Source organism: Cynocephalus volans, chromosome 3 (genome assembly GCF_027409185.1).
Source record: "Cynocephalus volans isolate mCynVol1 chromosome 3, mCynVol1.pri, whole genome shotgun sequence".
Classification (NCBI taxonomy): domain Eukaryota; kingdom Metazoa; phylum Chordata; class Mammalia; order Dermoptera; family Cynocephalidae; genus Cynocephalus; species Cynocephalus volans.
Genome location: NC_084462.1, coordinates 185,537,129 through 185,551,289, shown reverse-complemented (window position 1 = coordinate 185,551,289; position 14,161 = coordinate 185,537,129). Strand labels below are relative to the sequence as shown.

General features: G+C 41.6%; 1 pseudogene and 1 gene segment (V, D, J or C); both read left to right on the top strand.

Annotated features, from left to right (window-relative positions):
• The first annotated feature begins 4,155 nt into the window (after nt 1-4,155).
• LOC134372834 (Ig heavy chain V region 1B43-like) lies at nt 4,156-6,848 on the top strand (annotated as a pseudogene).
• Nucleotides 6,849-9,827: 2,979 nt separating this feature from the next.
• Nucleotides 9,828-10,546, top strand: LOC134372833 (immunoglobulin heavy variable 3-43D-like). The segment is given in 2 exon segments: nt 9,828-9,912; nt 10,020-10,546. Coding segments are annotated over 2 exon segments (573 nt in total).
• The last annotated feature ends 3,615 nt before the right edge of the window (nt 10,547-14,161 follow it).

The following is a 14,161-nucleotide window of genomic DNA, read 5'->3' as shown; positions in this document are numbered from 1 at the left end:
ACGTGTTTTTGATTTGCATTTTCCTAATGATTACTGATGCTGAACATTTTTTTCATTTATCTGTTAGCCATTTCAATATCTTCTTTTGAAAAATGTCTACTGTCTACTCATCTCCATTGCACATATTTCTGTTTGATTATCTGTTTGTTTTTTTTTTTTCTCTCTTTTGGTATTGAGAACCCTATGTATTCTGTATATTAATACCTTGTCAGATGTCTAGGCAAAGACTTTGCGAATAAGATCCGAAAAGCACAAGGAACAAAAGAAAAAACATACAAATGGGATTATATCATTTACAAAAGCTTCTGCACATCAAAAGAAAAAATCAACACAGCAGAAAGACAAACTACAGAATGCAAGCAGCTTTCTTGAAAGCACAGATTATCTGTGAGGACAGAGCAGCTGCTGACCCCAGGACACCTCTCACAGCTCACACACCTTATGTCAGAGGACATGCAGACAGCGCCACGAGCTGCAGAGCACTGAGGGTGACAAGCCTATGGGAGGCTGGGGTCAGACATCAGTCAGGGAATGGGCTGAGTAGTGTGGTCCAAACAATCAAACCCTGTGACTCAATGACCAGAGGACACATATACAGGTAAATATAAGAGCCCTAAAGTTTGGGAACAGATCGGAAGCAGGATGGAGATGGACATATTCCTCTGAAAACACTTTTAGGGGAAAATTACTAAATCACATTAGCAAATGAGCTCAGTTTTCTAATTTGGAACCTGGACACAGGACAGAAGAGTGTGTCTCTATATTTCAACTGAGCATGATTATTAATGGAAACCTTTTTAAATGATTACATGCGGTTTTCCTTTACATACAGTGACAGTCTCAAAATTATCACACAGATCAGATGTGAACTTCAAAGGGCTGACTTCGTAATATACAAACAGCAAATCAACCAGTGTCACACTCACTTTTGTGTTTAAAGGGGAAATCTGAGGTGATTCAGAGTATTTTAGTTAACATTTACTAATTTCCTCAAGAAACTGTTACATTTGAAGTTGAACTGCATTATTCTGTGTTAGAAAGTCTGATAGGAAGACCATGAACAAAGTGTGACATGGTGACTGGTTTGTTACCACGTATCAAAAACGTGTAGCTTGTAGTGTTATCTTCACGCATAATTGAACTTCAATAAAGCCTTTGTCTAACATCTAATTTTTTATATCTGCATTGCTCTGGCAGGTATTTTTATTGTTGATTTCTGGTCCTGCACTCCCAACCATCTTGTATTCATGTACTTACACCGTTGCACAGCAAATATTGCTAAAGGCATGCAATTTTTGTAATGAAAACCCCATTATGCCTTTTCTTTTACCTTTCAGTCTACTTAACCTTCATCCAATTATAGGCACATTTTGAGAAGGTGTGGTTTATCACCAATTTATCTCTAACATTATTCATGATCCATATGCCCCCTTTCTTCTCTGCTGAGTAGGTCTATTCTTAAATCTCATCTCTTTATTCATCTTGACAATTTTCTTTATCTCTCTTTCTTCTATATCAATGATTCCACATATATAAAGAGATTATCTCCTCAGTTCATGTTTCTGCTGGTTTCTCATCACATGGGTTTTTGGTGATTTACTATTAGTGTTTATTATTATTATTATTATCATCATTATATTTTCCTTAGGGTTTCACTAAAAATGCAAGGAATATTAATTGTTAGTATTAATGACATAATAATAGTTTTTAATATTGTTTGATTTATTTAAAGGACATTTAAAATGTTCTCAGCTAGTACTTTTACCACTTTTCTGACATCCCATCTAAGACCATTTTTTTAAATGAAGATATTTTCTCTTTTCAGTGGTGTGTGAGTCTTACTTAATGAATTTTCAATACTATAATTATCTTAAAATATTTTTTTAAACTAGGTCTATCCAGAAAACACAACACCCATTCCAAGTTAGAGACGAGCATGTGCATGAGGCCTGCAGGACAATTAAGATTCAAAGAAACAGGCTGTGATGCACTGACTCTCAAACACACAGGACCATCCTGTCACTTTGTACTAAGGCAGATCCTTCCTACACACTGTGACTTACTTCAGAACAGGACTGTGAGGTTCACATATTATTCTATGAGGAGTTATCAGGATCAATCAAATTGACAGTTCGTGGTAGATTTTCTAAAGAGCTATGGTGAGCATTTGTGAGTATGGGTGGGTGGGTGTGGAGAGAGAGAGACAGAGACAGAGACAGAGGTGACACGGACTCAGTGTGTCAGGCTCCAGTCCACACCCACACCTGTTGTTCTCATTTATCCTGAAATAGCAGATAACACACACTTTTTAGCTTTTGATGTAAGTCAGGGCCATATGACAGATTATGCCCAAGGAAGTGTACACACTTATAACACAAATCCTCACAGCCTGGCTAATTAACGTAACGTTCTACAGGAGGAAAGTGGCAGTTATGCAGGATGAACAAGGTCTAGAGATCTGCTCTACAACACTGCATTCGTGGTTCACATCCTGTGTCATGCACTTGAATTGTGTTACTAGGGAGACCTCATGTTTAGTGTCTTTACAGCAGTTAAAAAACATTCCACCTGAAATTCACCATTCCCTCACCTTCTGATTTCTGTAAATGTCTGTCCACAAGTTGCAGATTCTGGTTCTGAAATCAGTGGGACTCTTGGTTCCTGAGTGACGTTATGAATCAGTCACCTCTTCTCACTGCACCTTCCCTCCTGAGCACATTAGAACAGAAACGAGCAAGATGCAGGTCTTTGTCCTTGTCCCTTACTCCACTGAGAGGCTGCGCTGCTTCTCCATGAGGCGGAGCTTCCTGACAAGTTCTCCTGGACACACAGAGATGGGCGACAAGGACTCTGGAGAGTCAGCTGAAGGTTTGAATAAAAATTAAACATAGATGCACATGCACAGAGTTATTTCAAATCTCCTCTCTGATAATTCCAGAATCTGTGTCATATCTTATTCTGGTTCTAATACTTGATTTATCATTTCAGAGTGTTTCTTTTTCATCATCTTTCACCAGGTCTTTCAACATTTTGATAAAACTCCAACACCATGTAGGAGTCAACAGGACCTGAAGAATCATCCCCAAATTGCCCACCAGCAGCTCCTGTCTTGTCATTCATTGAGGACTCTTGAAGGGCTGTCCCTCCTTGGGACTGACATGGAGCTGTCTTTGGGACTGACATGGAGCAGACAGGGGCAGGCACAGCACAGCGTCCAGCCCGGCCTGTGGCCTCTCTCTCTGTGGTGGGCAGTCATCCAGAGAGTGATGCCACAGACATGGACTGGCTCTCATGCCCACAGACAGGTGCACATCAAGGGAAATTTTGTTTTTAAAAGTTTATCAATAGGATGTTATTACTGCTTTCATGTTAACCATTGTAATCAATTTTATTTTTTGATATCTGATAAGCTTGGTGGATTAAATGAAGGAATAAAATCTATACAATGTGGGTGACAAGTGAATATATGTTGAACTTTTGTACACTTTAAATGAACAGGAATGACCATGGAATGGAGGCATTTAAGATTTTTATCTTTCCCAGATATTGAGAATCAGGGTCCTCAGTAATGCACTGGGCACCATTTTCTGCAGAGTCTCTGTGGGTTCTGATGTGCTGTGTCTTGTATGGCAGGATGGAAAACACAAGGCAGGCCTAGAACTCATGTAACAACAATATACCAAGTAACAAGCTCTCAGGTGTCACGAGAACCACATCACAGGAGAGGGTCCAGGGAAAGAACCAGGGTTTGTGCTGGGATCCAAACTGTAGAAGCAAGACCCAGAGCCAGAGTTTATGTGGGAGAGTTGGGCTGGGTCCCAGTCAGCACAGAACACAGGGGTTGAAGGAAGGAAGATGTGGGCTCAGAAAGCTGGGGCCACATTATGTCATGTAGCTCACCAAGTTCCCACCCATACCATAAATACATGTATAATAATTTCAAGAAAAACAAACAAACAAACACATAAGCACTTCAAAAAATACAATGGTTCCCAACTCAGTTCCTCAGCACTTATAAGGACAAAGCTCCCCCACATGCAAATTTTCCTTCAAGCTCTAGAGTAAATGTGGACACTTCTGACGTGGAAGCTCACAGGTCTGTCCTCAGACAGGGCTCAGGTCTCTGGGGATGGCAGAGTTCAGGTGAAATAGAAGATGAGACTGTGGAGTCTGCTTCTTTGCCTGGTGACTGCTCCTGAAGGTGAGGGTCTCAGATGTCACACATGAGTCTACGGTATGGTTGTGACTGCATGTGACTGACAGATTTTGATTCTCCTTCTCCCCAGGTGTCCTCTCCAAGGGGCAGCTGCAGTAGTCAGGCCCAGGACTGGTGAAGTCCTCGCAGACCCTCTCCCTCACCTTCACCGTCTCTGGTTACTCCATCACCAGTGATTATGGTTGGCACTGGATCCGCCAGCCCAGGGGGAAGAGCTTTGAGTGGATGGGACGCATAATTTATACTGGAAGCACAGGTTATAACCCATCGCTCAAGAGCCGCATCTCCATCACCAGAGACACATCCAAGAACCAGTTCTCCCTGCAGCTGAGCTCTGTGATTGATGAGGACACAGGCATGTATTACTGTGCGAGAGATACAGTGACAGGAAGTCAGCGTGACCCAGACACAAACCTCCCTGCAGGACACAGGAGGGGTCTGGGCTGCAGGGGCCGCTCAAGGCCCACCCAGCTCCTGTGCCCCATGGAGCAGGTGCAGAGAGGGGATGGGCGGTTCCTCTTGGGATCTGAGGTTTCCTCTGCTCTGCTGACTCTCAGATGTCCCTCAGGGTCATGTCCTGCTTTTTTCTTTGTGACTCTAATTTCTCACATTCTCACTGAAGGCAACACAGAGTGAAGTAACTTTCCTCATGTGCAGAAGAGAAGGTTCTTTTCACTGGGGACTTTTCTTTCTCAGGTTTTTTCTTGACCTGTTATTTTCCTGACACACAAATCGTTATGATCTAGTATTATTTTCCAGAAACTTTAGATTAGTCTTGAGGACCCTGTACCTAAATCAGCATTTTTCCGTATACAAAGTGCAGCTACAGCCACGTGATCATTATCATGCTACAGGACCCCTGCCCACGGCGTCTCTATCCTCAGTGGGGCAGTTTAGCCTCTGGGTCCTCATCTACACTGTGGACATTGATGTTGAGGATTTGTCCCACTCTCTGTCCATTCCTCAGTGTCCTCGATGGAGAAGCAGATGCCTGAGGGCCACACATAGCTATGATATTTCCATGTGGAGGATTCAGGGTGACAAGCACAGAGATGAAAACACAGCAGAGCCTTGCTCGGCTGAATTTTGGGGTGGGTCTGGCAGGGACAAGAGCCTGACGGGATGACAAGACAAAGAACAAACTCCATAAAATGTCCCTGATGTCCTTGTTTTTGTCTCCTCTGTGAACTACATTTTCATGGACACTTCTTAAATCGTGTCTAAGGTGCATGTTATGTTTTAGTTTCTCTCTGTCATGATACAGAAGCCCTGTGGATGTGGGTAAGGTGTGGGGTAGGGAAGCAGTGCACAGTCCTAGGATGAGTTCTGTCCTGTAGTGAGCCGTGTCCTGGGTGGGACCTTCCCAAGTGCTTCTCCCTTTACCTTCCTTTAGGGGACACTGCAAGTCTCTTGTGGGAGGGGGAGGGGATTCGTTTTTTCTCCTCTCAGGTCAATGATGCTCTGATGAATCTGCAATCCATTAGGATCAGCTAAACTCGCTTCTCCTGAGGTCAAGGCTTCTTATAGAGAAGGTCATGCTCTGGGGTATTTCAGAACGGCTCCTTCCTCCCTTTCTCTGCTGTGAACATCAGGATTCTTCTCCGATATTTTCTAGGAGAACACGGTGGGCCCCTGAGGTAGAGTTTAAAGTTTGGGGATCCCTGAGACCATTGCACTGGGCTGCACCCAACTCTCAGACTTCCCAGCTCTGAGTCTTCAGCAATTCTTCAGCTGCAGCTCTGGTTTTTCTCCCCCAGTCCTGGATCCCACGGAGGTTTCTGCTCATGAGTTTCTAATCAGACAGGTTATGACCCTCTGTGTCTTCCTGGCTGCATCTTCAGTTTTGGGGACAGCCGTTCACCCGGTGACATAAATTCTTCTACAGATAAAAGAATTGTCACCAATTTTCATTTAGTTCAGAGTTTTTACTTTTGTCTGGATGGGAGTGATGACACCCAAGCTTCTTACGTGTGAGACCTGAACCCAGAACTCCTCGTGTCACACCTGGAGAAAAGGGCTGTGTTGGTGTTTCCTTCTGGTTGCTGCTTGTTCACTTCCACTTGTCACATTGAAGGTGTTGAATACAAGCTGTGCTGGCCGCTGTCCTCAGCTCATTCGGGATTTCTGAGGGACGCCTTGATCCTTTACCACTGTGTGGTCTGAGAGAGGCTGTATCTCCTTCACTTTTTATTAATGTCATCTTATATGACAAATCATAATTGTATTCATTTATGAGGAACAGAGTGACATTTTGAAAAATGTATGTGATGCAGAATAATTATATCTGTTGGGAAAATATAGGAAAATGTTCAGGGCCCCTCAGATGTTCAAAATATTGCTGAGCATTTGATGTAAATATGCACGTGCACCCAGGTGTTCCTTGGTTATTGTCTAATGTAATTGCGCATGTGCACCCAGGTGACCTGGGTTATGGACTGAATTATAAAGGATGAGTGGCTCTGACCCACGGTGCTCTCCCCACCCCTGGGAGGTCCACAGGGGCTATGGGAAGCCTCTACTGCTTCTGGAGGGTGTTGACCAAGCTCTTGCTGCCAGTGCCACTGGGACCCTCTGCAAGGCCGCTGCCACCACCACCTCTGCCACCACCAGACTTGTCAGCTGCTGGACCTGAAAGCTGCTGCTGCTGTTGCTGAAGATGGAGCTCATGTCATCTGCCAATGATACCGGGATCTTTCCAATTACCTAGTGTGGACCTGTGTGTGAAGTGTCTGTTGACCGAGCCTGGCATGTGAGGGGTTTGTGATGCAGCTTGTACAATGGGTTTGAAGGGTCTGAGCACTAGCCCTGACAATACAAATGGAAACATAGTAAAACTAATCTAATGAGACATTTTGTCTAGTGATGTTTTGCCTTCTCGACAACTGGAAGAGTTGTGTAGATTTTCAAGGTCAAGCTGGTCAATATATCCATCGCATCAACTTAGAATTTTGGGGGGGAGACATTTGAAACTTAACTCTCCTTGCTATTTTGAAATATATTATTACTGACTATAGACACTATTAGTACTGACAATAGACACTCAGACCAGTGGAGCAGAATTGAGAATACAGAATTCACCCCTCAGGCTCACAGCCACCTGGTATTGGACAAAGGCAACAAAAATCTACATTGGAGACAAGACTTCCTCTCAGCAAGTGATGCAGGGAAAACTGGATATCCATAAGCAGAAGGATGACACTAGGTATTTACCTCACACCGTATACAAATTCAACTCAAAGTGGATTAAAGACTTAAGTATAAGACCTGAAACTGAAAAATTACTAAGGCAAAATATAGGTGAAACAATTCAGGAACTAGGTGTGTGCGCAGACTCTATGGACATGAGCCAGAAAGCACAGAGAACAAAAGAGAAAATAGACAATGCTCTCATATCCTCTAAATTACTGACATCACAATGTTTGTTGTTTGTTTCACAAAAGTATGTTTCATATGGGTTATAAACTGTAAAAAATTGTACAACTGTATTAATTGATGAAAGTTAATGATAGATTTTTTTATAAATTATTGAAATATATTTTACTTATGATAAATTCTACCTATAAAAGTGTACAGTTTAGAAGACTTCAGTATATGTTACTCACAAAATAATTAACAAAATTTATGCAAACACCACCAGAATTTAATTTTAGATTATTTGAATATCCCCAAATGAACACATATCTTCAGTGTCACGTTCCAGTCCTCCCTTTCTCCTGTTTATCCCGGTCCAGTGACCACTAACCTAATTTCTGTCTCCACGCATGCCTATTCTGGATAATTTTCATAGGTGGAATTAATAATATGCAGTGTTCAGTATTCGGGTTCTTTTAAGTTTTAGGTTTCTGTTTTGTGCCACGTTGTATGAATATGATAAAAATGAGGAATAATAAGAGCTATTGATGAGGATGTGGAGAAATCAGTTTGTTCATAAAATGCTGGTGAGAACATAAAATTTATATGCACTTTGAAAAACTGTTCAGCAGTTTCTCAAAATGTAAAGCATGAATATTGGCTTTGCTGCCTCCCGTGCACATTGATAACTTATTGTGTGGAGGATCTGGAGGAGGTGCTGGAGCACTAGGCAGGGGGCTGCTCCTCTCCCCCTTGAGCACCACCCCAGGAGGCCAGAGCTGAGTGATTCTCCCCAACCCTGGAGAAGCCAGAAAGAAGTTAGGATCCCTGCAGATGTGTGCATCCCAGCAGATTCACACTCTGATGCTTTAGCACACTGGACATTTGGAAATTCACGAACTATTTCTAGTTTCATCTTTACTCTAGTGTGTTTGCCATCTAGTGATCTCCGACCCAGGTGAGCTAAGGTTTGGTCCTGTTTTTCCTGAAAACTATTCTCTCCAGATTTCAGGTTTGCTGTTTGTCTTGTTAACTTCACTCTTTGATTTCTTTAAGAAAATGCACTAATTTGCCACTTATCCAATGGGCTTGCTAGTGTTATTGTGTTTCTTGAAACAATAAGAAAAAACTCTTTTACTCCATCTCTGCATTTGTATTCTAACAGCAGCTTACTTTATAATATCCAGCATCTGAGCATGATCCAAATTCCCATTAGCAGGTAAACTGAATAAAAGAAGCATTTTCATACATCGGGACACTACACCGTATTAAAAGTCATGAGTGCTTAAGTCACACATTTTGAAAAAAAGATCAGAATGAAGTATAGCAAGGAATCCCAAGCACTGACTGTATATTACATTTACTTCAATTGTAGATGAGAAAAAAATACTGTGAAGTAACATAAAGAAGTTCACGAGCTGCCTGGACATACGGAGAGAGGAAGGAAGGAGTGGGATGAAGAAATCAGAAGAACAGCAGGAAATGCTTTGGGATGAAATATTTGTACACTATTTCCATTGTGGTGGTGACTGTGCAGGTGCACATGTATGTCAGCACTCATCAAGTGCACACTTTGAATAGATGCAGTTTGTTCTGTCGATTATAGCTTCTTATGATGGTTACAAATAAAAGCAGATGTCAATAGAGAGAGATAGGGAAATACTGGAACATATAATTTCAGAGATCCTTTAAGTTGCATCTGCATGAACTCTGGTTCTCTAAGTATGATGTGAATAAAAGGCATAAGACAGCAAAATCACAAAGTGTGATTACAGGAAGGAGAACTTAACTAGGCAAATGTCACTAGGCAGGCCCAGATATGTCCTGGGGTTGGATCCGTGGTGTGGAGCACAGACCCAGACACTGAGGCTCCCTCTGTCCAAAGATGAGCACTTGTATACACTGTATAATCCTTTGATGATTTTGTTTATAACTGTACATCTATATAAAGAATTAGTATTCATAAGTGCCTCAAATACTTTGTGTTTCTGTGCAAAAACAATGTAGATGAATTATAAGTATCTATCAAGTTACAATCGTATAATAAAAAACATATTGTCACAAATATAGTTATTGCCACCAAACTCCCCTGGAGCCCTCACATCTGCTCTGGACTCGGCCCTCTTCATAGGCTCCCACCACAGAGCCTGCTATGTAGCAGGAGGACATGCAAATAGGGCCTCCCTCTGCTGATGTAAAGCAGCCCAGCCCTGACCCTGCAGCTCTGGGAGACGAGAACCAGCCCCAGATCCCCAGGTGCTCCAACTCGGTGATCAGGACTGAACACAGACGAGTCACCATGGAGTTTGGACTGAGCTGCGTTTTCCTTCTTGCTGTATTAAAAGGTCATATTAAGGCGAAATACAGACATTGAGAATGTGTGTGGTTATGGGTGGGAGAAATAGTGGATTCGTGTGAGAGTTTTTTGACCAGGGTGTCTCTGTGTTTGCAGGTGTCCAGTGTGAGGTGCAGCTGGTGGAGTCCGGGGGAGGCTTGGTGAAGCCTGGAGGGTCTCTGAGACTCACCTGTGTCGCCTCTGGATTCACCTTTGATGACTATGCCATGCACTGGGTCCGCCAGGCTCCAGGGAAGGGGCTGGAGTGGGTCTCAGCCATTAGCTGGGACGGTGGTAGCACATACTACGCTGACTCCGTGAAGGGCCGATTCACCATCTCCAGGGAAAACGCCAAGAACACACTGTATCTGCAAACTGAAAATGCGAGAGCTGAGGACACGGCCACGTATTACTGTGCGAGAGACACAGTGAGGGGACGTCAGTGGGAGCCCAGACAAGAACCTACTGCAGGGACACACGAGACCACCAGGGGGCGCTCAGGACACACTGAGCTCAGGGGCCTCGTGCCAGTGGCAGGTGCAGAGGACACTGAGGTGTTTCCTGAAGACATCAACGGTTTCGTGTCCTCTCCAAGGTCGGAGGTGTCTCCTGAGACACTTCATGCCTTTTTCTTTGTGTTTTGAACTCCTCACATCCTCTCTTGGTTAACGACGGAGAAACTGACGATGTTTTTTGAAAATGAGATTTGAGCAGTCACTAAGGTCTTTTCCTTCACCGAATTTCTATGACTCATGTTTCATTCATGACAAGCAGATCTTCCGGAAGATTCTCATCATTCTTGACTGGAAATAATTTAACTAAAAAAAAAAAAAAAAAAAAAAAGGGCTCATTGCCTGTGTGTTCTAAGTTCACACTCTTTGACCTCTGACAAACACCGTTTGTTCATACATGATCCCCTTACCTCAGATACGCACAACTCTGCCCCTTGTGGATTTGAATAAAGGTTTGTCCATCGATGAACTCAACCCCACTCAGTCCCCTAATGCCCATATGGTGTGTTCATCTATCGACGGAGGCCTGAACAGGTGACAGGCGGGTCAGCTGAACCTTCCTTACCTATGAAAGTGAGCCCTTGTGACTTTCAGACACATAACCAGGCAATTCAGGCGCTAGTGCAGGACAGGCCTGCATCTTGTGAGGGGAACATGTGGCTGGTGGTGCCAGGCCACCTATAACATGTCACACAACTTATGGCAGAGCATGTCCAGATGGATCCACCAGCTTCACAGCACCTGGTGGACAAGACCAAGAGACGCTAGTGTCACGCAGTGATTAGGTAATGGACCAAACAGGCTTGTGACCCTTAATGTAACCAATGTCCCCAATGAGCAGACCCCATATATGCAGTGAAATTCACAGGGCAGAACGGTGGTTTTCAGAGAACTGGAGTTGTAGGAATAGAGAGATACTGGAAAAGGTCACAAAGCTTTTATTTAACAGGATGAATGACTTCTGGAGATCTGATGTACACCCTTGTGACATTAGTTACTAATGGTGTATTTTATACTTGATAACTTCTAAGAGGGTATATGTGAACTGTTCTCGAGATACACATACAAGTGATAAGTGTATGAAGTGATAGATACTTTGGTACTCACATTGGTGTATCATTTTACAATGTATGTGTATATCAAAATGTATCAATTGCACACCCAAAATGTATATAACCAATGTCCCCAATGACCAGGTGACATACATGCAGTCAAATAACTATGATTGCCAATGATGTGGATTAGATATGAAGAAGGGTTGAGAGAGCAATCCACAACAGTGAGTGCTGTTAGAGGAAATTAATGTACCCTAAATTCAAATGAAACGTTCATTCTTTGTAAGAATGTAGGGAAAGGTGGAGAATGTGTATTATAACTGAATCCAGGGGCTGCCACTGAGCTGATTTGGTTAGAGTGTAGCCTTATAACACAAATGTCACATGGTTGGGTCCCTGTAATAGCCAGTCTCTCTCTCTCTCTCTCTCACACACACACACACACACACACACACACACACACACACGCACGCACACGCACAAGGCTATAACTCTTAGTACACAAGATATATGAAAAATTCATAAAATTCAACACAAAAAAACAGCCCTTTTAAATTCTTCTTCAGTGCACGGTGGCTCTTACCTGCATGTTAGTTTCATGATAAGGGCATCGGTGACCTTGAATGTCTGATAGAATGTTAACTAAATTAACTAACACATTTAAAATTTTAACAATGTCATATATAACAATGAAAAAGTACAGTGGCAAGTGTGAACTTCTTATTTCAGAGATGCTAATGCAATGTGAATTTAAATTAGATTTAAATAAATAGTAATTTTTCTGTATATTTCTCACAGAAAATGTGCAGTCTAGCAGCATGTGGAAAGATGCACAGTCTCTGACTTATGATGATTCAACTTAAGATTTCTCAACTTTTCCATCGTGCAAAAGAGCACACATTCTGAAAAAAAAAACTGTATTTTATGGAGATATAATGTGCTAAGGAATGCACGAGGTAAAATATCTATTGGGACATCAAAAACATAAAATGTGTCTGAGGGGAGTTAATTGCTGAGTTCTTCTCAATGAAAAGTAAGTTGTTATTGCAACCAAAGGAACTTTGATAACTACTGCATGTTGTGTATGAACCTCATGCTAACCACAAAGCAAGAAGCTATAGGGACACACGAAAGTGAAGCAGAAAGGAATCAAAGCATACTGATGCTGCATCTCATCAAGTCAGAAAGGAAGACCGCAGGAGAGAAAGACAGAATCACAGGATCATCAGAGAAATCCGAAAAATAAATAAGTGAAAAAGGCTATAGTAAGTCCTCACCTATCAATATATACATTGAATGTAAATGGATTTAACGCTTCAGTCAAAGACATAGATTAGCAGAATAGCACGCAAAATGTTCACAGTGAAAGGAATAAAGGAGATGTAAGGAAGGAGAATCTGAAAGATAGGAGGGGCAGCTACACTTATTTAAGACCAAATAGAGTTTAAGTCTGAAATTGTAAATAGAGATTAAAAAAGCTATTCATAATAATAAAGCAGTTCATTCATCAAGAACATTTAACAACTCAAATACGTATGTGTATATAAGTACATACATAGAGAGTGTATGCAGACATAAATATGTAATAAATATTAATAGACCTGGAGGGAAATATACAGCAATCGTCACAGTGGGTTTGGAATGCCCTACTTTCAAAAACAGATCATTCAATCAGAAGTTCAATAAAGAAACATCAGACTTGAACTACATCTAAGACCAAATGGACCTAAAAACTGTGAACAGAAATTCCATCCAACAGGGGCAGAGCGCATTCTTCTGAAACCCACATGAAAAATTATTCAGGACAGATAATATGTTAGGCCACTAAAATAGTCTTAACATATTTACAAAGATTAAATTTATTGCAAATATTATTCAGCAAGATCAAGTTCACTTTAATGCTGGATGCAAAGATCGTTCAACACACGCAATGAATAAATGTAATCCAGTACATTAAAAGAACGAAGCCACAAAAGAAAATTAAACAAATGGGACTATGTGAAAATAAAAATACTTCTGCTCAGCAATGGAAACAATCAACAGAGCAGAAAGACAACCTACAGAATGGGAGAAAGTACTTACAAAATATACACCTGGCAAGGGATTTATATCCAGAATGTGTAAGGATCTCAAACAACCCCACTGTAACTTCTCATTGTTTGAGAAATGGCCGTTCTGTTTTCCATAACAGCTGAACTAACTAACAGTTCCACGGGAAGTCTAGAAGTGTTCCCATTTGTCTGCATCCTCACCAGCGTTTGTTATTCTGTGTCTTTTTGATTTTAGCCAGTGGAACTGGAGTGAGGTGATGTCACAATGTGGTTTTCATTTGCATTTCCCTGATGCTTAGTAATGTTGAGCATTTTTTCATGACTGTTGGCCATTTGTATGTCTTTTTTGACAAATGCATTTTCAGCACCTTTGTCAATTTTTAAAGTATGTATGCACATATGTACTTTACATATATATGTACATATGTATTTTACTGTGAAGTTGTTTGAATTCCTTGTATATTCTGGATATTAGTCCTTGTCGGATGAATATTTTGTAATTTTTTCCGTATCTGTAAGTCATCTTTTCATTCTGTTGAATGTTCCCATTGCAATGCAGAAGATTTTAGTATGATATAATCCCATTTGTTTGTTTTTCCTTTTGATTCTATTTGATGTCTTTTGTTATTCCATATGAATGT